Genomic DNA, 22,593 nt, shown 5'->3' on the forward strand with positions numbered 1-22,593 from the left:
CAACCTAATCATGTGAAAACAAGAGGCTAACCCAAACTGAGGGACATCCCTCAAAATGACTGGCCTGGACATTTCAAAAGTGTCAAAGCCATGAAAGGCAAAGAAGGACAGAGGGACTGTCAGGCTGAAGGAGATGAAGGAAACACACGACAAAATGCAAGGCGGGATCACGAACCTGACTTGGGCCCTGAACTGGAAACGGAACATCAGTGGCAGAACGGCGGCCAAATCTGAATGTCCACAGGTTAGTTAGAAGAACTGTACCAATGTTAATTTCCTGATTTTAATAATTATACCATGGTTTTATAAGCTGTTACTATTAGAAGAAGCTAGGTGAGGGTATAAGGGAACTCTACTAGTTTTGCAACTTTCTGTAAGTCTAAAATTATTTTAAGACAAAAACGAAAGAAAAAAAAAAAAGAACAGCAGTCATTGAGGTAGGGAACACCAGACACAGCTCCTTTGGGGCTAGATGGTGACTGCCAGAGCCCAAGTCCTGCCTTATGACCGCCTTATACCCGCCATGTTGTTCTGACATTCTTCCATTCCCCATGGGACTTTGATTCCTGCCCCCATTTTTTGCTTCTTGAACGAGATGAGCTAACACCAAAGGAGGATTCCAAAAAGGCCCCACAGGGTGAGGGTGATGGGGTGATCATGAATGGGGGCTACTGCAGATGATGCCCAAGGACACACCAGGCCTTTCTGTGCCCAGCTGAGCTGAGGCTGAAACATGGGATGGTGTGAGGACCTTCTGCTTAGCAACTGCCACGGACAGTGCACAGGGGGCTGTTCATTCCAGGTGAACTTAGATGGGACAGCGGCTGGGGCAGACGCCATGATCTCTGTCTTTTCCCTAGAGCTTCCCAGGTCTATGTTATTAGTCTCCTGAAGGAGGCCCCAGAGAGCTGAGCTTACTTGGTCATTTGGTGCTATTGTCCAGTCCCAGAGTGGGCCAGGGTGGTGACCCAGCCAGCCTTCCTCCTAGAGGTGCTCTACACTGGCCTAGTCCCAAGGCTGGAGAAGCCTGGTCTGGCCTGACCCCAGAATGTGGGGTGAGGAGGAGTATGATGTGGCAGTGGAAGGGGGAAGGGTTCTCTGGGTCCCTTCCCCTTGGAATTTTAGGGCATGGGAAAGAAGTAGCTCCAGCCTAAACTGCAGAGCCTCTGTACTCTGCCTTCACTCTCTGAGGGCTAGCAGAGAGTGGCAGGTCAGTCTGGCCCGTCTTCTTCCAGCCAGATCTGCTCTTAGCTGCCATACTTCTGTGCTTCCAGGGAACACGATGAAGTTCCAGAGACTATGGGGCACGGGGATCATGTTGAGGGGGTTGGGAGAAGAGGTGGGTGGGAGAAGAGGGGGCCCTCCTTCTGCTCTCTGCCTTGAAGGGGGTACAGGCACAGCTTCCCTCCTGGACACTTGTTAGCAAGTTTTGGCCCCAAAACAAAGGGTGCAGGAAAGTGCAAAATTCCTGCTTTGGACTGGGGCTGAGGAGGGATCTTGCAGAGACTGTGGGAAGGTAAGAGGCCTTAGGCTGGGCGGAGAGGAGTGAGAGGTATGAGGTAAAGGTAGGTCAGTTGCCATGCCACAGCCGTGGGGCCTTTATTGGATGTTGAGGGCACTGGGCAGGTAGGTAGACGCTAGAGGAAATGGCACACCTTCTCAGGGTGTAGCGGTGCCCGGATGTCCAGTTTGTGGGTCTTGCTGTCCTCATCGATAATCTCCAGCCGCAGCTTGGGTGACCGCTTCTCAGTCTGGGATGAGGGCAGGTCAGGGCTCTTGAGCAGTTGCTTGTCTGAGTCCTCCACAGTGATACGCAGAGTACAGCCCCCTGGCAGCAGGTCTTGTTCGTAGGCGGCTGCCAGCTGGTTCACTACACGCCGCTCTACCTGCAGGTGACAGGTGAAGTAGTGTCACTGCTGAGGCCAGGGCCAGCCTGTGACCTGAGCCTGAAGGCCAGGCTCTATGACTCACTGCTAAGACAAGTACTTACTAAGAGCTTTAGTTTTCTCACTTGCAAAGGGCTAACAACACACAACTTGCAGGACTGTGCTAAAAACTCAATGATGTCAGCCCTGACTGGTGTGGCTCAGTGGATTGAGCACCAGACTGCAAACCAAAGGGTCACAGGTTCAATTCCCAGTCAGGGCACATGCCTGGGTTGCAGGCCAGGTCCCTGGAATGGGGTGTATGAAAGACAACTACGCATTGAGATTTCTCTCCCTCTCTTTCTCCTTCCTTTCCCCTCTCTAAAAATAAATAAAATATTAAAATAACAACAACAAAATACCCCCCAAATAGCAGTTTCTGAGGTTCCCAACTCAGTTCCCCATCCTGGTAGGGATTCATACTTGGTTACCCTCCAGAACAGGGGTTTAACTCGATCATCCTGTGCTTTTGCTTCTATAGGGGCATCTGCACTGGGCATGAACAACTCCAGGCGGGGAGCCCAGGGCCTATGTCTGGGGCCACAAGGAGGGAGGCATGGAGGTGCTCACTCCTCAAGGCTCCTGTGCTCACCTCATGCTTGATGGAGCGGGCACCATAGTGCACATTGTAGCCGTCGACCAGCACGTCTGCCACCTCGCGGTCCCAGAGCAGTGTGATGTTGTGCCGTTGCTTGGCCTAAGAAAGGTCAGAGAGGAGTGTGTGGCCCAGTGCTTTCCAGCTCTCATCACTCATGCCTGAGGCCTGGGCCTGTGAGGGACTGTGTGCTCAGGGCACTGGCCCCGTACACTGTGCTCCATCTTTTGGGAGATGGTGCTCCCAGAGCAGATATCCCATCCCCACCCATGGGCAGTCCCCACTCTTACTCTCTTGGCCCAGAAGTTCAGTTCCTTGTTGACCAGCTGGATGAGCTCCGAGTGGCAGAAGGGGAGAAAGTAGACGATCTCATTGATTCGTCCCAAAAATTCATCCCTCCGGAAGTGAGCCTGCAGGGCCAGGTAAAGGGTAGGGTGAGCTCAGTGACCCAGATGGGAGTAAAGGCAATTATTGGACCCCAGTGGGGAAGGCATGGGGGCTTCCATAGCTTTAAGGGGATCCCCCCAGCAGGAAGGACAAAAATCTTACTTTTAGGATAGGGCGAATCACTTTCTCCTTGAAATTCTTTGATATGGTGATCTTGTCATTGATCTGGACATCCTCTGTAGAAAAAGAATCATAAACTGCCTATTTCTCATACCCAGGGGGCTTTGGGAGAGACGCCTGCCCCTTGACCCCATCCCTAAAAAGAGCCCTGGTCCTGTCCTTGATGATCTGTGTACTCCTGGTCAACACGTCAGGCCATCTGGGCCTTAACCTGGTCTTTTTACCTGAACAATGACAGGGCAGGACTGGGTACTTTCTGAGGTTCTTCCAACTGTCGTGTGCTACAAAGCCTGGGCTTCCTTAGGGTGCAAGTTGTGTGAGGGAGAGGAGGACAGTGAGGACTAAGACTTGAGTTCTGAGTTGGAAGAAGGGGGCTGGAGGGTTCATTCAATTCCAAATGGAAGGGTGACAGGCGTGGCCTTCCGTCTGATGCCCTCTTCCTCTCCAGCACTCTCCTGTCCACCTGCATGGGAAGGCTCCCGCTCCGTAGAGTTCCTGGGCTGCTGTCCCAGTGTCATGCCGAAGCATCTCCATCTGTGAAGTGTGGATCTCTTCAACCCCTTAAGACCCCGGCCTCTTCCTGGCCCCTCACCCTGAGGTGGCTCTGTCCATTCCTCTGTCTGGAACTCTCCTGTCACCTGAGACTTGGGGTTTTATTGAGGAAATGAGGGTACTGTCTCTGTCTGGTACAATGCTTAGTATCTGGTCATTGCCAGCTATGGACAAAACTTCTTACTAAGACCCTCATCAAGGCCCAGGACACCAATGCCATCCTTGCCCTCAAGAGATGTGCTGGTCGCCCGGGCACTTGCCCAGTTGCCTAGACAGCTCTGTCATGTGCCGTACCAAGGTTCTCGGCAATACGGTTATGGCTCATCTCCAAAGCTTCCTGCCTCAGCTGCAGTGCGTGCTGTGCAATCTCGTCGCTGGCCACGTTGGAGGTCATAATGAAGATGGCATCCTTGCAGTCAATAGTTTTCCCTTTTCCATCTGTCAGCCGGCCCTGGGAAAGAAGAGTGACTACACAGTCAGGGAGTAGTAAGACTGAGCGCCTCTTCCAGGAGGTCTCCCCCATGCCTGACAGAGTCAGCTACTTGCTTGCTCCCTGGGTTCCCTGAGCACTGTTCCCACACCTTGGTTGCTGTGCTCACTGCTCTGGGCAGCCACTGTTCCACAGAGTGAGCACCTCCAGGTGAGACTGCATCTGCCGAGTCATGAATCATAGCACCAATCATCCCTGGCACCCAGAAGTGAGCCTGATTTCACACACATCCATCCAACACACTTTCCTGGAAGTCCACTCTAGTCCAAGCTCTGTATTGGGGTACTGGAGATGCACAGAGCCTTTAACATGCTCCCAGTCTAGAGGAGTGACCCTCAGGAAACCAGCAACAATAAGACAGTGCATTGAGCATTATGACAGGGGATGCCCAGGTTGCTGTAGGAGTTCAGAGGAGAGTCTTTCACCAGGCCAGTGTGAGGACTAGATATGGTCATACCAGAGAAAGCTCCTTAGGTAACCAAGCTGTGCAAATGATGAGCACTTCCATCACAGGGACCTGCTTAATGTTCTCTGCACTCTACCCATAGAAGCCCCAGGAAGTCAGAGGCTGGATCTTGTTCCCCCCGAGTCCTAGAACAGTGTCTAGCACACAGTAAGTGCTCAGTAGCTGCCTGCTGAATGCCTAAATCCTTACAACTCCTACAGAGAAACCAAGGCTCAGAGGTTAACTAAGCTATTCAAGGTCTCATGGCTAGTAAATTCTAGAGCTGAGGCTCACACCGTCTGATCACAGAGCCCATGCCCTTCCCTCTGCACCAGATCATACCAACAGTGCTGTATAAATGCTCCATGAAACTTTGCTTCCCTGAAAAAAAATTCTCAGAACCCTGCCAAATTTAGTTTGCATCCTTTGATCCTTGCTGGAGAGAAGCAACTGGGACAAGTGCAGGGAGAGGGAGGCCTGCCTGGGACGTCCTCTGGGTTTCAGACAAAGCATGGCTTCTGCCTGGCCAGGTAACATGACTCTGGGGGGCAGGTCACTGACCTCAGCTGTTGGCTTCTGTCTGCCCCAGCCTCGGCTGGTAACCAGTCCTCAAGTGTTTCCCCTTCCCTGTTGGCCCGAGTCGCAGTTAGCTCTTACTTCCAAAACCAATGCAAAGGCCAGCCTTGGCCCTCACAGGCAGCATGGGAAGGAATGTGCATTATTTGAGCTCCTACTGCATCCTGGGTATGGTACTGGGTGCTTTTCAGCCTCACTTTACACTGGCCCTTGGCACAGGCCTCTTAGGAAGTGTTATTTCCAAGGGGATCTAACCAAAAGGGCCTCCTGATCCAGGTCCCTGGTTACTCTCCCGTCCCTGCCTTGGGGTGGGGCAAGGGGAAGAGCACAAATGAATGTTCTTGAGCTTTTGCCATTAGCTTTCTCACTTACGGGTTACAACACAACTTAATCTACTCCTTAGTATAGACCAGGTCTGCATGAGTGTGTGATGTACCCAAGTGCATGCATATGACACTGTGTTTGCAGAGTTCATTCAGGAGGATGGAGTGCACACGCTGCTATACTGGCCAGAGCAATAACCAGTGGCAATTTCATTCTGAGAGATCAAAGCTCTGTTCATAACTGGGCCTGAGGATGGGTCCCAGGTGGGTGAGGGGAGCAGGTGCATGCATGACTGACCCAAGGGTGACTTCATGTCTTGTTGTCCTCTGAGTCCCTGGCAATAAAGATATGTCCCAAAGAGGGAGCTGTCACTGTCCTACCTTGCAGCAATAACTGGAGTGCATATGTTCTGGGTGGGGCATGAATGCTCACCCCAGGCTCTAGGGGCTGTTTTCCCATTGCTTCTGTCCTTGAAGGAGGAAGAAGGTGGGCTCCTTGGGGCCCAGTCTCTTCCTGGGACTTTGGTTCTGTGCCATAGGCTCTGGGCTCATCTGGGATGTGACTGGCATTAGTCCTGTTTGGTGCTTTGGTGAGAGCAGTAAAACTGCTTTTCTGGGCCCAGGCTTGGGAGAGCTGACTGGGTGGGAATGCGGGGCTTCCCTCAAGCTCCCAGGATGGATTAGGAGACTTTAGAACTCCCAGCGCTTACTTCTCCTAATGCAGCACTCACCACAGTGGGCTGAGCTGCTTTCTGTTGTGTCTCCCCTCTGCTCGCACTGAATCAGTCTCTTGCTCTGCCTACTCGCTCTCTGACTCTTTCCTGATGGGCGGCAGGCTGTTGTAGACCTCGCCTCTTCTCTGCACAGTGTACTCTCCCTTGTTGAGATTCCATCCCTTCCTGTGGCTTCCATGACCCTCTCCGTGCTGGAGCATTCCCGACTCTAATTCCAGTCCACACCTCTCCTGTGATCCAGACTTCTCCAGCTGATGAAGGACCGCTCAGACATCTCCATCTGGCTGTCCCTCAGGCATTACCTTTCAACAATTCCGAACCTCAGCTCCTCAAGCTCCTCACCTTCATCATCAATTTGTTGCTCATCCTCCTGCATTCTGGGCCTCACTGATGGTAGCAGCAGCAGTCCTGTCACCCAGGCCAGAGATTCTGCCCCTCGTCATCCCTGGCCCTCCCTCTCTCTTCCCATCCAATCACTGAGCCCTGCACAGTTAACCTCCTGGTAATTCTCCCCACCCCACTGCCCTGCTTTAGACAGGCCTCCCATCTCCAGGCTGAACTCTTCAATAGTCTCCTTGATGTCCCCTTCTTCCTTCCATCCTCTCACAGTTGCAGACAAGGATTTTATATAAAGTGCAAACTTGACCATGTTTCTCTCTTGCTTGAAGTCTTTAGAGGTTCCTTATGATCCACCAAATAAATCTATACTCCTTTGCCTGGCATTTTAACTGGCCCCAGTCTATCTTACCCACCTCATCCCCACCATTCTGGTCTCACTTTCCTCTGCAGGTGAGCAGTACTGAACAGCTACTGTTCCAAGGCACAGCTACCTCATGCGCCCCGTGCTTCTGCATACTCAGTGTCTACTGCTGGTCCTTCTCTACTTGGTTCATCTGGCAAACACTCACCCTTAGGTTTGCTAAATTACCACTGAATTACGCTGGTCAATAGAGCATATCCCCTGATGTTGTGGGCTCTGGCAATGGTTGCAATAGGACGAGGTCCCTGTCCTCAGGGGGACATATGCATAAATCTGGCTAAGTAAGCTTGGATGGCAGTCTTGGTCAATGGAGCCAAGGGCATAGACATCAGAAACAGCAGTAGGCTGTGGGGCCTGCAGAAAGAAGTTGCTATCAACTACCAAAAGGCAGCTGTGAAGTGGCAACAGCAGGGGAGGGGTGCATAGGGCTTCCACGCAGGGCCACCTGTCTTTCAGTCAGCAGGTGCTTTCCGTCCTTCTGGGCCAGGGGGGCCATCAGGGGTACCTCTCCAGGTACCCCTGGATGTCGGAGGCCAAACAGGCTACTGGACTTTCCCTTCCAGTGAATTCTTCACTGCAGACCCACCTCTTTCTTTGGGCCCTAGCTGCATGTTATTATTTATTATTGAAGTGGTAGGCTCTAGAACTGGGCTGCCTGGGTTCATACCCGGATTCCCCCTTTCCAGCTGCGTGACCACAGGTGAACTACTTATCGTGCTTTATTTGAGTTTCCCCATTTGTTACAAGGAGGCAGTAATAATACTATCTTCCTAGGGCTGTTGGGAGGACTAAAGGAACTGATACGTGTACATTTTCAGAACAGTGCCTGGCATATGAAGTACAAACTTGTCAACTATTATCATGTCTCCTTTCCAGCTGTCATTAGGCAGGGAGCCCCTGAAGGGCAGGCAGGTTTGGGTCTGGTGCAGAGCTGAACATCTGAGTCCCATCAAGAGCCTGGAACAAAGCAGGAGGCCTCAGAGAACAGGTGTAACTAAACAGGCGACATTTGAAGCACTGGTCTTCACGCCACTGCAGAGTGTCTGGGCACAGGGAGTAGCTGAGGGGCTAGGAAGACAGCAACAAAACTCAGGCAGGGGCAAGAATCCCGGTTCAGGTGGGGAAGGTGGTGGGAAGCTGTGGGGACATGTGAATGCGCGTCTTCTTGGTTTGGTGCCTGGTCTGCTATCTGGTCCAGGGGGAGTTTCTTCATGCACCTCATCTAGTGCACCTGTGACATGGGAAGTGAAACTCATTCCTGTTTCCCAAGAGCTGGCAGAACTAAGTGGAAAAGGTGGGCCAGACTCTACCTGACAACATGCTGGCTAATATAGGTCCTGCACGGGAGCAGAAGAGAAGCCTCATCCTGGTTCTGCAGCCACTGGGATGGGTGGGGGTCAACCCCTCCATGATCATACAAAGGGGAGAACTGGGGCTCTGGGGTCAGATGTATTTGCAGCCTGATCCTGGCCACTCCATATAGTAGCTCTGTGGCCTTGGAGAAGTCATTTATAACCTCTGAACCTTGATTTCTTCATCTGTAAAAAATGAGATTGCTCCTCCCTTGCCCAGCTATTGTAATGCTTAGTGATAGTGTCTGTAAAGTCCTTAGCACAGTCTAGTACATAGAATGCACTGAATAAAAGGGGTTCTCTTCCTCATTTAGAACTTACTTCGCCTGTGTGTATGTGTGTGGGGGAGTGAGGGGTGGGGGAAGGGGCTGTCTCATTTGTGATGAGCCTGGAGCCCCTCAGAAGAGCTCCATGAGCCAGAAAGGTTCTTGTAGCTTATCTTGGATCCAGCCTTCTTGTTTGCCGCATGAGGTACCTCATTCCTAAAGATGAAGCAGAACTAGAACTACAAGTTCAGGCCTCTCTCTCCTGGCACCTGTGTCCTACTCAGTCTTTCCAGAAGGTAGCTTGGGCAGTGAGAAAATTTCAACTCTTAGGCAGTGCTGGTCTTCCCTTAGTGCCCAGTCTGGGCCTGGTCCAGAGAGGTGTGAAACCACATCTGCTAAGTGCCCGAACACACACATGGGGGAGCAGCAAGTTGAGAAATGACCTGACAGGCCTCTGGGTCCTTGGTTCCCACTGTCCACAGACCTCCACACCCCTAGGTGTCCTGGCCTCCATTCCAGCCCAAGCTGACTCTCACCTCATCAAACAGCTGTAGCATGATGGTAAGCACATCTGGATGGGCCTTGTCCACCTCATCAAAGAGCACCACAGCATTGGGACACTGTTTCAGCTTCTTGGTCAGCTGACCACCCTCCTCGTGGCCGACGTAGCCTGGTGGGGACCCAATGAACTTGGCCACCTGGGGGAAGGAAGGAAACATGTTATAATGGCCTTTCCAATCTTTTAGTTTCCAATTTGGGGCACGCATGGGAAGATGGCTTTATATACACTGTTAAAACTGCCTGTCTCAACAAGGAGTGTCTGGCTGTCTCCTGGAGTGGCAGGAACCCGGCCATGATGGGACAGCAGATAGATCTTTTCTATATTTATTCTTCAGAGCAACTCCTGTGCAAGCAGATCAGTGACCCTGCTGCGCACACATGCCCCTGAAGGCCAAATCCCAAGGCTGCTGGAATTATGTCAGGCCTGAATGACAAGCCACATCAAAATGCCCAGGTAGTCATGTTGACAGGCCCCCCAAACCACACTTCACCAAGGATGTTTACTCACCTCATGCCGCTCCTGGAACTCAGACATGTCCAGCCTGATGAAACCCTGTGTGGAAAGAAGCAGGAGTCCAATCGGTGGGAAGGCAGAGGAAGGGTTAAGGAGGACAGCATCTCAGATACCCTTTAAGCTTTCGGACCACACCAACTCAAGATCTTCTACCCTATTCTTACGATACATTATTTCTGGCTCCTTGTCTCCTTTTCTGCTCACTCATTGTCTACCTGACTCCATTCCCTACCTTCATGAACCCAAGTTAGGTACCTGCCCTTCTAAATCTGGCCCAGAATGTCTCTTTTCTCAGGCAGGCTTCTTTTGGTCTGATTACCACATCATCGGCCCAAACGCCCATCCTCCCATCCATTGCACATTTCCTGAGGGCATCCCGTGTGTGCTCCGTGCTGGAGCCACATCAGCAAACAAGTCTTGGTCTCTGTCCTTGAGGGGCACCCACCGAGTGGGGTAGGCAGACCTGGACAAGTCAGTCACAGTCAGTGTGGATCGTGATGATGTGCAGGGAGCAAACAAATACCCAAACAGCTCCATGGTGCCCTCACCTTTGCAAGTTTGTGTGGGCACAGGCCCCTTTCAGTTTACTTTCCTTTTGAACAGCTAAACATTTTTATTTCATCTAAAAGTCATTCATAACATAGTTTGCAGCCTTTCTCTTACCACTGCTGGGCCTAGGAGTGATTTCCAAGGAAATGGTCCCCAGGGGTGAGGCCTGACCACGACCAGCCCCAGGTAGAGAGAACACTGGGTAGTGTGGCATTTGTCAGTCAACACAGGCAAAGGGCTCGCTTCTTTCTGTGAAGACTTTAGGGCACTCACAGGCGCCCTGTCCTTCCACCCGGGTCAGGGATCCCTGCACCCTCCTCAGGCTGCTCTCCCACTGGCACACGCTTCCGAGACAGCACACTCACTGACTGCGTGTCTCGGTGGAGCTGGGGATAACGTGGTGCCAAGATCCTGAGAGGAAGGGATATCTGAAATGGAGGCCTAGTCTAGCTCAGCCTCTGGTCTGAAATTCACTCGGTGATGTACTTCTAGTTTTTTCTCTCTGTTCTGTCACTCTGCACCTGAGGTACAGAGTGGCAGAACCCAGGCTGGCAGACAGGGGCCTCAGCTCCTAGTCTCAGTTCTGTCACTCTCTGTGTGGCCTTGGGTGTGCTGCTCCCCCTTTTTGAGCTGTAGTTTTCCCTGTGTAACACAGGCCCTTATTTCCCTTCCTACTTTCACCAGAGATCTGAGGAGAGGACCTAACCGGGAAGTGGGAAAGGGCTTGGGAGAGTTGCTGAGGTCATGTGGGGGAGAGCCCTGCCATCTGAGCACATGTGGCATTAGCAAGTAAGCATTTTCAGAGGAACCCAGGCAGCTTAGCCAAGAGAAACACAGGCTTCAGAAGGTTGGGAGGATGGACATGGGGAAGCTGGGAGTGCTACCCAGAGGGAGCAGTGGGCTGGAAGCCATGAGGTGGGTATCTGGTAAGAGCTGACAGTCCCTGGCCGCTTACCATGTGCCTGGCAATGTCTAAGCAAGCTACAAAGGGCTCAGAACATGTACAAGTCTATGAGGTCAGCACTAATATCATCCCTATTCTACAGATGAGAAAACTGAGTCATAGATTAAAGGAACTTGCCCAAGGCCACTCAAGCTTGACAATCTGGCTCCAAGTTTATGCTCTGAGCCATTTACTCTACTGCCTCACATCCGCTGCTCTATCCATCAGGTGGGCTCTTGGCAGTCTTCCTCGGAAGGGTTCTGAGTGTGGTGCCCAGATGTCACAGTCCCAGGACACAGGCAGTATAGACTACGGCTTGCTTATGTCAAGTGACCTGGGTTCTTGCCCTAGCTGCTTTGCTAAATTGTTAAGTTTAAACACGTTTCAGGGTTTGATTTTCTTGACTGGGATAATTTTCCTAAGTTTCATATGATCTTAGCTTAGGGTTATCTAGAGGTGAGGCAATGATAATGACAGTAATTTTCAATAGGTACTGATTGCTTACAAAGTACCAGGAATGCTGTTTAGCATTTTATATCTTGTTAACCTTCATAATCAATGAGATAGGCACCATTACTGATAGACCCATTTTACAGATGAGAAAACTGATGTGAACAGAGATCCCAGCCAACCCCACGGAGTAGTGCAGCGTGGGGATCCCTGCCCTGACCCCCCTCTGTCGTACTGCTCTGTAACTCCAAGCCTTTATGGTTCCACCACCCTATTTCAGGATGAGATACAGAATAGCATTAAGGTTCTTTCTCAAGGATTATTAACTCTAATAATAGGTGTTGATAAAGCTACTCAATTTGGGAGAAATGTAAGGGAAGGGCTAATCAGAGAAAAAAATAAGCTCATAGATCTGATAAGAAAATTATAGAAACGTGCAAATAATGTCTTGTGAAGCAGCCAGGTCTGGAGGTCCCACTGACTCTTTACAAATGAGGCAACTAAAGATTGGAGGGTCAGACTCAAATTCAAGTCACCGACTCCCAAGCTGGTGCTCCTTTCAGCACACAGGCCACTTTAACACTGCGCCCTGTACATGACACTTCTCACACAGCACTCCTTGGGTCCTGGCGCTGTCAGGCACCCGGTTAGATAGCCTACATACAGGACTCTTGGATTTGGAAGGCCTCAAACATGCCTGTTACATGGCCAACAGATGTCTATGCTAAAACAGGTTCAGTAAATCAGGAGTTCTGTGGAATCACTACCTAGGACTTTAAAATACATGAATGGTTATATAGGGCTTCTCATGCTTCTCATCTCCCGATGTGACAGGGGGACAAACTGACAAGTTTACAATCTAGTCTATTGCATCTGAGAACAATAATATTTGAGAGAAGAGTTGAGCGACTAGATTCTGATTTTACTTTTCCCTTTAACAACTGACCTTGGACATATCCCTTAATGCTGTAGGTCTGTTTTCTCATCTGAAAAGTAGATCTACTTTAGCATCTACGCTCTTTTCCTCAAAGATGAAATAAGACAGTCGATGGGGTACTGCTGTGGAAAGTATGAGGTGATGCGCCAATATGACACAAGGGGATAGGCGCTGACTACGTGCTAGAGCCTGAGCTCATCTGACGCTCGTAACCACCACAGGCACGGCGACGGACAGCCTAGCTCGGAGAAGAGAGCTGAAATGGAGAGGGGTGAGGAACAGGCTCAGGGCCAGTGAAGGTAGAGTTGGAACCTGTGTCAAGGGATGACTGACTTCAGAGCCTGCACCTACTAGCCCACCGCCTCTGAGCAGCGACAGCATTACTCCCTTCTGCTCGGTGGGCCAGGTGGTAGAAGATGCCATCAGCACGCCTGCACCAGTGTGCGTGTGCCTCCAACGGGACTGGTGCTCCTGCTGAAAGGCAGCTCGCACCGCTAGGCTTCTCACAAGCCCCTCTCCTTTCTGCACCAGCAAGTCAGCAGATACTTTCCTCCTGCTTCCACTGTGTACGAGTCGTATGAAGACACATTAGGAGAGCTCGGATAAGGAGATTATAATTTGTAATTAAATATTAACCTTTCTGACAGTATTAAAATTAAAACACTCAGAATTCTTCATCCCTAATCAGGTGGTTCCTGCCCGTAACTGCATCTTCCCTAATAGTCTTGTTAGTTTATGGCCCTTTCCAGAGTGCTAATTGTTTCAATCGCTGTCAACCTGATGAATTGTCTTAAAAATGCTGTTTCAGTTGGGGCATATTAGCATGTCACGTGCTGCTTCTTGCCTGCCTGCCTGCCTGTCAAGTGGGTCCGCTCTGGGTTTGGTTGAGGTAAAGCACAGCTACTGGTAGAGCCAGGGAGGCTTAGAAGGCTTCAGCTACTTATTAGGCAGAGGAGGCTATGGATGCAGCTCAGGAGGACACAGCTTGAGCAACCTTGTTTCTGTGGCTGCCAGGCCCTCAGGAAGGTGCGAAAGGGGTAGCTAGGCTGGAAGCAGGACAGGAGGTGCTCAGGGGTCTGCTGCTGGGAGAGTTTGGCTGGTGAGGCCTGCACAGTTCTTGTCACCTCAGATGGGGAGGTTTTCTACAGAAATGAGGCAAGGGCACCTGGGGTCGTAGGCAACTTCTGGTGGTGGGAGCAGGGGCACCTCGGCCTCCATAGTGGGAAAGCTGGTAGAAAGAAGAGTGTTTGGCCTTCGACAAAATGTTTCTGCAGTCTCCAAGGATTGTTCTCTCTGACATTTCTCTCTGCAGGAAAGCACTGCTTGGCAGCCTAGGAAATCAAACTGAGCAAGCCTTGGAAAACCAGGGTTTGAACAAGTGAGAGATGGGGCCAGTCCTCTCCTATGGAGAATACAGGGCTCTGCGTCTGGGGAAAAAGGGGCTGTGACCACCCCACATCTTAGAAGAAATCCTGTTTTAAAGCTTATGTGGGATGGAAAGAAGCAGTAAGACATCCTCTTATTCCTATTTGTTTTCTCCTACAGGCCCCAAGACTCCCTTTGGCACTGTCTTGAGGCACAGAAATGGCACTTTTCTAAAGCTGTTTCCTTCTCCAGACTGAGTTCCTCAGGGCAGAGAGAATGTCTGAATAAACACTATTTTTTTTTTTTTAGGAACTAGTATAATACCAGGCACAGAGTAGATGCCTGAAAATATTGTACAGATGAATCTTACTGGGTTCTCCCAAGTGCCCCAAGAGTCAGGGCAGGAAGGGTGTAATTTTCCTATTTCAATGATGAAGAAACGAAGGTACACAGAGATTGGATAACTTGCCCAAATTCCTGGAGCAACTGGTGGCTAAGTTGAGGCTAGAGGTGAGGCCTGCTTCATGGTTCCGGGCCTATCTCTTTGAATGGCTATCGCCAGATTCAGGGAGCCTAGGGTTTTTGGGCTAGCAGGAGTGTCAAGGTCTCAGTGGCCTGAAGGTCAGGCCCAACGTCCCAGCTCTTACCTTTTTGGCATCTTTGTGCATATATTTGGCTGTCTGCTTCGCCAGCTCTGTTTTGCCTAGTAAGAAAAAAGGGAGAGGAATTGGGTTAGGACCAGGTAACTACCTCCTGGAATGAAAGAATATTAGAAATGCATGGACAGTGAAAATAAAGTTTTATGGATGGAAATGCTGAGTCTTGGAGTGGGTCAGTGACTCTCCCAAACTCATTAAGGGAATTAAGGATGGAGCGGGGACCAGAATCAAAGTCTGAATTGCATCTCGATTATTTTGTGGACAGAGATTGTGGCTTTTTCTCTATAGCAGCATCCTAAGAGTGGGAGGTTGGCTCAAAATCTAGAGCCAACTTGTCCTCTGAAGCTCAGCACAAACCTTGCCTCTCTAGGAGCACCCTGACCCCGTGGCGCACTGCGCCGCATGCCTCTAGATACCTGTGATCTTGCCATCCAGCCAGGCCTGGAGCCACAGACCAATTACAGGTGGGGAGGGTACCTCTTCGAGGCTTCATGGACTTTCTTTGTAATTTAAAGAGGGAATGTCAGAACTAAAGTGGTGGCTCTGAAGGGTCACTGGTATGAAGCCTTTGGAAGTCACTACATAGTACAGGAAATCAAGTTCTATAGTATCATGGTGAGGTGGTGGTAACTTTTTTGGACCCTATACCTGAGGGAGAGCTAAACCCATAAAAGTGCAGAAAGGGGAAGAGAAGGTAACAGAATGCATGAAACTCCCCATCAAGACAACAGCAGGAGGTGGTGGAGCTGGGGGAGCTTGAGGGGGTGAGAATGTCTCAGTCCAACTGGCTAGAAAAATGCCCAGCCCTTTTTACTATAATTAGTTTTGCTATGCACCCACTGATTTGCCATCAGGTACTTTCTCCGGCTTCCTAGCAGGTTATGTCTTAGGTTGTACTGAGTAAAGCTGCTCCGTCTGGGCAGTGGAACTGATTCAATTGTATGCAAAGGGCAGCCTTGGGGGATGCAGAGTGGCTGGAGCAGGGCTACCAGGTCCCGAAGGCTCATCCTCCAGATGAATTGCACCCCAACTTCCAGAGGGAGGGGCATCCTTCCAGCTATTTCTAATGGGACAGATGATCCTTTTGCTGGTCCATAATTTGGAGGCAGTTGTACTAGGAGCTGGAGTTGAACTAGAGGTGGGGAGCCTGACCATGGCCCATAGCGGCTGGGATGCCCCCAGCTCTTCTTCCCCACTGGCTGATCTGCTCCCCTTACCTATTCCAGATGATCCTAAGAAGAGGAAGACCAGAGGGTGTTCTTCGTCATACCAGCCATTCTCCTTCCTCCGGATTGCTACGGCCAACACACAAGACAGGGGACGGGGAGGGAGGCAGATAAATCAATGACACAAAAGGCAGGATAATTATCACTAAGTATACAATATGTTTTACTGCTCTGCGCCCACTCAAAGTCCTCACTACCATTAGTGCTGCCTAATCTGATTAGCTGGCAAGGCCCCTAGAGATACCTAATCAGGTTAGCATGGATTTGGAAAGCTGCCCAGAGCAGATTTCGGATAAAGTTTTCCAGGATGAGCACTCAGCGTTGCCAGGGAAACTGAAAGGCGGGTGGATGGTGAATGGAGGTGAAGGCAGTGGGGGGTTGGTGAAGGAGAATTCGAGAGGAACTTTAGCTCTCAGCTGGTCACCCATCTACTTACCACTGGCGGGGGACTCAGCCTGCCTCCTATGCCAATGGGAGAGGCAGAAGCCCACAGCAGGCCCCTGGGGATATGGAGTGTAAGCTCTAGACTCTTCACTATGTGGGGAAACCAAGGTCTGGTCTGGAAATATAGTCAAACATGCTTCCTAGAAGCCAGTCAAAGGTAGTGTGGAGCTCAGGGCATGGAAGAGTGAGCCATCTGGTTAGCATCTCCACTAACCATGGCTTCTGGGTGTGGGGGGGGATGGGATAGATCTGGACAGGGTCCCCTAGGGGTGCAGCTCTGCTGGAACGAGAGCTGACCTCTGCTCTTCAGGAGAAAGTATATAATCAAGGGCTGTGCATTCAGGTAAGGAAATTACATGCCCAAGTAGAGTGGGAGAATCAGACTCAGAAGCATCACTCAAGTATAAAAGCAGGAGACAGAATGAGGCACAGCCATGAGAAAATGAACCATTTACTGCATACTATCTACTGGGCAACAGTTGGAAAAATCACCAACATTTTATTACTTAAGACCTACACAAACACCCCAAGAAGAAATTCTTGGCTTCATTATTCTGAACAGGAAACTGAGGCAAGAGATAAAGAGGCCTGCCCAAGTCACAAAGCTAGCTGACTAGCTGACCGGTAGAGGCGGTACAATTGCTTCTCTCCCTAAACTGGTCTTTTGTGTTGCATACGGCTGCTTAAAAAAGCGAGTATCGCTTTGGGTTGTGCTAACGGTTACAGAAGTGGGAGGGGGACAGAGCGCTGTGCAATGTCAAGGTTAGTTTGCAGATGAAACAGCATGTATGGTCTGGTCCCCAGAGAGTCAGGGGAAGATTAGTAAAGGGATATACATCAGAGGACAAGGCCTGGAAATCAAGTCAACTGAGAGAGTTGATGGTCTTAGGGATGTGTCTGCAGTCTTGAGGTATAAAGTTCCTAAATACTATGCTGTGTGGTACGACCCATGTGGTTGGGTGGCTGGGTAGCTCAGTTGGTTGGAGCGTTGTTCCAATGTGCCAGGGTTGTGGGTTTGATCCCTGGTCAAAGCATATACAAGAATCAACCAATGAATGCATAAATAAGTGAAATAACAAGTCAGTGTTTTTCTCTCTCTCAAAAATCAATAAATAAAATAAAAATTAAATAAATAAAAATAATTTCTTTAAAAAGAAGACGCTGTAGAAGCCAAGGATGCTTTGTTGGGAGAAACAGGATTGATGCATCATGGAGGCTGGGTAGGATCTGGAGAGGCAAAGGTGGCCAGAGGACAGATTTGGAGGGACAAGAATGACCAGAACAGTGGTGGGTGGGATCAGACTACAAAAGTCTCTAACACTAGGAGTTTAGGTCCATGCTGTGATCTCACCTTAATCTCTAATGCTGCTAACTTAAGTACTTCCTAGTTCTGGCCTCAGCAGAAACAGATGGAAACTGTGCAATCTCACGGACATCAGAGTAGCCAATCTGCCTGCCTGGAAGATGCTCCCTGAGAATCCCAGCAGGGGCCTCAGAACATGCAGTCCACCCTTTCCTCTGGGCTGGGTCCAAGGCATCTCTGCACCAACTGGCCTGGTCCTCTGGAAGGCCTGGCTCCACGGGGAACTCAGAGGCCTCATAAGTACCTGAAGGCTGTTGATGAAGGGGAGAAGTCCAAGCCTGCTGAGAGGGAGCCTGCAGCGTTCAGAGACAAATAAGAACCCAGGGGTGGGGGTATTTGGGGAGGTGGAGATATTATAAAGGCAGAGGCTACCAGGGGGCCATATCAGCCTCACGGTTGCCTTCAAAGGGCCGAATGTAGAGCTCCTTGCCTGTAGTTAAGGAGTAGTTACATTTATACAGTCCTACAATGACATTTGGCCCTTTGAAGGCAACCGTGAGGCTGCTGTGAAAATGAGCTTGACACCCCTGGTAGACTTTTGTGAACACTATGTATGGATGTCTGTTGGGCGGTGGTGAGAAGGGTCATCAGAAAGAGTCCAATTCTTACAGAAGTTGGCCAAATTGAGAATCTAGGTTGAAAGAAGCTGAGCATAAACTGGATTCAGGCTTTATGGGGTCTCCAGAAAGTGAGAAATGCCCAGGTATCATTTAGATAAGGGGCCTGAGTTCGGGGGTGGAGGACAGGGCTCCCCAGGTGTCATGCACCTGAGGTGCCGATCTGGACTTCTCTTACAAGGAAGCTACCCAGCCCCCTAGAGCTGCACACTGCCGGGTGATGCAGTTCAAACACACCATGGAGAGAGTGGAATTGGATTATGCCTGGGGCCATCTTTTTCTCCTTATTTTCTAATAATGCACCTGGGAGAAAGCTCTTTATAATGCTAGGCAGACTCCACTGCACAGCTGTCCCTGGTCAATTCTGCCAGACCTAGGGCATGAGTCTGGGGTGGGTTTGATCTCGGCCCCCTGTGAAATAGGCGAAATGCCAACCATTAAACAATTACAACTCTGGATATTTCTAATAATATCTGAAGAGAAAAACAGCCAAGCAGATGGTGTCCGACAGAATGAAAAATGGAAGCAGCTAGGAAGGACTGGGGACGGTAGGCGCCAGGGGGTGCGGTTGGCAGGGTGGCGGAGGACCAAGGCTGGGAACCTGGAGGGTCCTGTCAGGCCAGGGCAGGGTGTTGGACAGACAGAGACCTAAATAGCCCCACACAGGATGTGGCCACAGGTACCAGTGCTCTCGCTGTGAACCAGCAAAGGCAGCATCTTAGTCTGCTAACACTTCACGAGTCTGCTAACACTTTAAAGAACTTCCTAAGAACTTCCAGAGGCAGGATGTACAAAGAAGTTAGGTAACGTGCTCAAGGTTACACAGGTAAAGAAATAAAGGCCCTGGGCTTTACTCCTCAGCTATGGCTGGCTTTTGAGGAGTTAAAGGAAAGGGGTCTGCCTGTCCCAGCCCCAGCCTCTCCTCATACCCTGGCTTCACCTTGAAAACTGTCTGGCTCAAGCAGCCGTTCAACACAGGGTCTCAAGAGCCCGTTCCCTGAACTGTGCTCTTGGGCTTGAGATGATGCCAGTGTCTCCTTTACTGGCTGGTCTCATCCCTGCAAGCTCCCAGCAGGCCTGGTCGTCTCTCCATGTGTGGGGCCGGATCCACTGCCTCCTTGCTGGGTCCCCCCTTTACTAGAGCACCTGGCCATGTCTATCACTAATGGACTATCCCAAAACTTGCCTGCCACAACCATTTTTTAAGATTTTTATTTATATTTAGAGAGAGAGGAAAGGAGGGAGAAAGAGGGGGACAAAAACATTAGTGTGTGAGAGAAACATGCTCCCTAACTGGGGTCCAGGCTCGCAACTCAGGCATATGCCCTGACTGGGAATCCAGCTGGGGACCTATCGCTTTGTGGAATGACACTCAACTAACTGAGACACACTGGTCAGGACCCACAACAACCCTGCTTGGTGAACCTCACCATCCCACGCTTGCCCATTACTCTCACGGTCTGTGTTCATTGGTGGGGTGGCAGGGTGGAGAGGGTAGGAGTTACAGAGTCGAGGTTGGAGCCTTGACCCTGCCACTTACTAACTGATTGACTTCTATTTCTTTAGGGCCTTGGTTTCTTCACCTAGAAAGTGGTAATACAATACATCCTGAATTAGCCCCACATGAGATTAAATGAGTTAATGTTTACAAAAGCATTCTGTAAGTTGCAAGAAGTGAAATAATAATAAGAGTAAAAATAATGGTAGCCATAGCAGCAGGAGTGGCCACAGCCACCAGCTCTGGTATTTTACGGGTATTTCTGTCCTCCTGGGAATAATCCTGAGCAGTAGGTATTATCTCCACCTTACAGACAAGGAGAATGAGGCTCAGAGAGGGGCAGCACAAGGGGTTTCATCTGCCTGGGCCTTTGTGTCTGGGGAGGGTGTGCTCCAATCTCACTGTGCATTCTGTGGGAGCAGGTGCCAGGAGTTGTTTTCAGAGGGGCCTTTGGGAATAGCCTGACAGTGGTATAATGCTGGCTGACTAAATGAATTAATTCTCAGTCTTTCTGGAATCATGGGGGGGAAAGAACAGATACTTAGCTCCCATTTTACAGAGAAAGTGAGGCCTGAACCTAAGAGTCCTTTTATGGCTCCCAATGGTTACAACTACCCTTGGGTAAAAAGGTTTCTCTTCTCTTCTTAACCCTTCTCCAGGGAGCCTATCTATTTGTTCAGCAAATAAGCTCTGTGCTAGGTACTCAGGCACCTACAAAAAAACCCCTAAAATAAGGTCTGTATCTTTTTGATGAACGTGGCCATGAAAACTAGGGGCTGCAAATGGGACGGGAGCACTGGGAGAAGCGTGCGAAGGGCCATTTGTGCCTGACCGACGCCTGCCTGGATAACCAGGGGGAGAGAGCCAGGCAGTCATTCCAGAAGGGAAGACCCAGCATGTGCAGAACCAAAGGGAGGGGGGAAGAGCTGCGTCCTCCTGCTGTCCCAGGCTTTGCGTCCGTCAGTTCAAGAGTCTGGGGCAGTCTGACTCTTCCTTCCTGATAGGTTCTAGCGGTCTAGTGTGGGGCATTTTTTAAACCTAACCTGGTGTTCCATACTTGTGGCATCTCCTAGGGGAACCAGTTCTTCAGAGGGACTTTCCTGGTTGAGAGTCACCTGAGTGTCCATTAGCAATTTCCTGTCTACAGCTAGTGGGTTCCAGAGGCACAGCAAGTGCTCCCAAAGTACCTGCTGACTGAGTGGACATGGGAACCTTGAGAGTGGAGGATGACAAGAGAACAGTCAGCCTTGAAGGACTTATTTTTCTGAAGGCAGACTGTTGCTACTCACTGAGGAGCCAATATATTAAAAATGCAAAGGACGGCTTTTGCTGAGCCTACCCACTGCGTCTGTGCACGCATACTGCGGGCAGGCACTGCTGGAGGGAAGAGCGACGCTTCCAGAAAGAGGTTGGGAGGAGAAGCTGTGTTGAGGAGAAGCAGAGTATCAAATGGACTAAGACTTCCTTCATTGGAGTTCAACAACGTTTTGCACACCTGTGTGCCCAATCCTGGGGAAAGAGCTGAATGTGAGGTTGCTGCTGACCTTTGGAGGGAGAAAGACATACAAACTCATGCCCTGTGGTAAGTGCAGTGATAAACGGTGTCCACAGGAAGCCCTGGGTCTCGAGTGTCTCAGCAGGCCAGTGGAAGGGTGGGGCCATCCAGATAAGGAGAACAGCAGGGGCGCAGGAGAGACATCTGAAATGGTGAGGTGTGCAGGTGGAACTACAAGTACTTTTCTAAATTAATCACTGCCACTCCACAACTCAGAAATGACTTGGAAACAGGACTCCAAGAGAGGGTGCAGGAAGATACAGGACCTGGGAAGTTTAGAGTTTCAGATTAGTCAAAGAGAGAAGTGAAGCATGAGAGAGAAGTGTGTGCCCACTGTGCGCCACATGGTTGATGTTGAGATTCTGAGTTCGGGCCCAACTGCAGCAAGGAAGAGTGCTCGGGGTGGCAGAGCTTCCCTGAGGAAGTTCGAGGGCTTCGAAGTCAACTGGGGCCAGGTGCAACGGGTGTTAGGGACAGGCCCCCAGTCAGAGGGAGCCACAGGGAAGTTTCCAGGTGTTTAGCTGACCTGCCCTGAGGGGGCTGCTCAAACCAAGTTTGGGGAATATCCTGTCCACCCCAGGGGTTGAAGGTGAAGTAGTATGGGTGCTATAATGAACATTTTAGCTACAGTCACATTCCCAGTATGCTTGTGGACTGCTAGGAAGCAGGCTTATAGCTTCTCTTTTCTCAGAGCACATCACAGAGATGGACAAGGGGCCACATCCAATTAATTCAACAAACTCCTCTAAGCACCTACTTTGAGCAGAGCGCTATGCCAGAAATTGGGAAAACAAACATTTCAGTCATGGTCTCTGCCTTCAGAAGTCTACAGTCTATTATTGTTCCTGGTCTGAGTCAGGCTGAGTAAAAGCCAGCCAGAGTGTGGGAGACAGACACGGCGGGGGTGGGGAACGGGCCAGAAGAAACGGAATTCCGCGCAGAGGGGTAACATCAACAAATGCAGGCAGGAGACCAACAGAGCACGTGCAGGGAAGCAGAGGCAGCTGGCGTGGCTGGTAGCACCACTGGTGGGCACAGTGCAAAGTGGGGGGGGATAGCAGGGGTGGGCCCTGTATGCTGGGCTACAGTAGCAACGGCCACTCAAGGATTTTAAACAGGGGGGGTTTACAAAGCGCACTCCATCTGGGGAGAAGTGATTATACTAGAAGGAAAGGAGGTAGAGAGACCAGCAAGGAGGCGACTATGTGCTTCAAAGGGCCTAAGGTGGAGCAGTGGTTATTAAGAACAGAGAGGAGAGGCCAGGTTTCAGACACATTCAAGAGGTAGAATGACAGAAATTGATACTTAATGGGCTTTAAGGGGGGAG

At 50.4% G+C, this 22,593-nt stretch overlaps 1 protein-coding gene across 2 annotated transcripts in view; it reads right to left on the bottom strand.

Annotated features, from left to right (window-relative positions):
* CLPB (caseinolytic mitochondrial matrix peptidase chaperone subunit B) overlaps positions 1-22,593 on the bottom strand; it is a 138,702-nt gene that overhangs the window by 3,365 nt on the left and 112,744 nt on the right. The window contains exons 8-16 of one of the 2 annotated variants that reach the window (XM_045818021.1): positions 15,781-15,858; positions 14,552-14,607; positions 9,655-9,699; positions 9,122-9,283; positions 3,934-4,090; positions 3,070-3,143; positions 2,811-2,930; positions 2,518-2,622; positions 1,656-1,886 (exon numbers count right to left, since the gene is read on the bottom strand). In XM_045818021.1, coding sequence (XP_045673977.1) covers positions 1,656-1,886; positions 2,518-2,622; positions 2,811-2,930; positions 3,070-3,143; positions 3,934-4,090; positions 9,122-9,283; positions 9,655-9,699; positions 14,552-14,607; positions 15,781-15,858 — 1,028 coding nt within the window. Of the gene's footprint in view, positions 1-1,570; positions 1,887-2,517; positions 2,623-2,810; positions 2,931-3,069; positions 3,144-3,933; positions 4,091-9,121; positions 9,284-9,654; positions 9,700-14,551; positions 14,608-15,780; positions 15,859-22,593 lie in introns of those variants that run through there. The other variant, XM_045818020.1, reaches the window with a different exon arrangement.

This window comes from Phyllostomus hastatus, unplaced genomic scaffold (assembly GCF_019186645.2).
Source record: "Phyllostomus hastatus isolate PE091 unplaced genomic scaffold, TTU_PhHast_1.1 phas_scaffold_317, whole genome shotgun sequence".
NCBI lineage: Eukaryota > Metazoa > Chordata > Mammalia > Chiroptera > Phyllostomidae > Phyllostomus > Phyllostomus hastatus.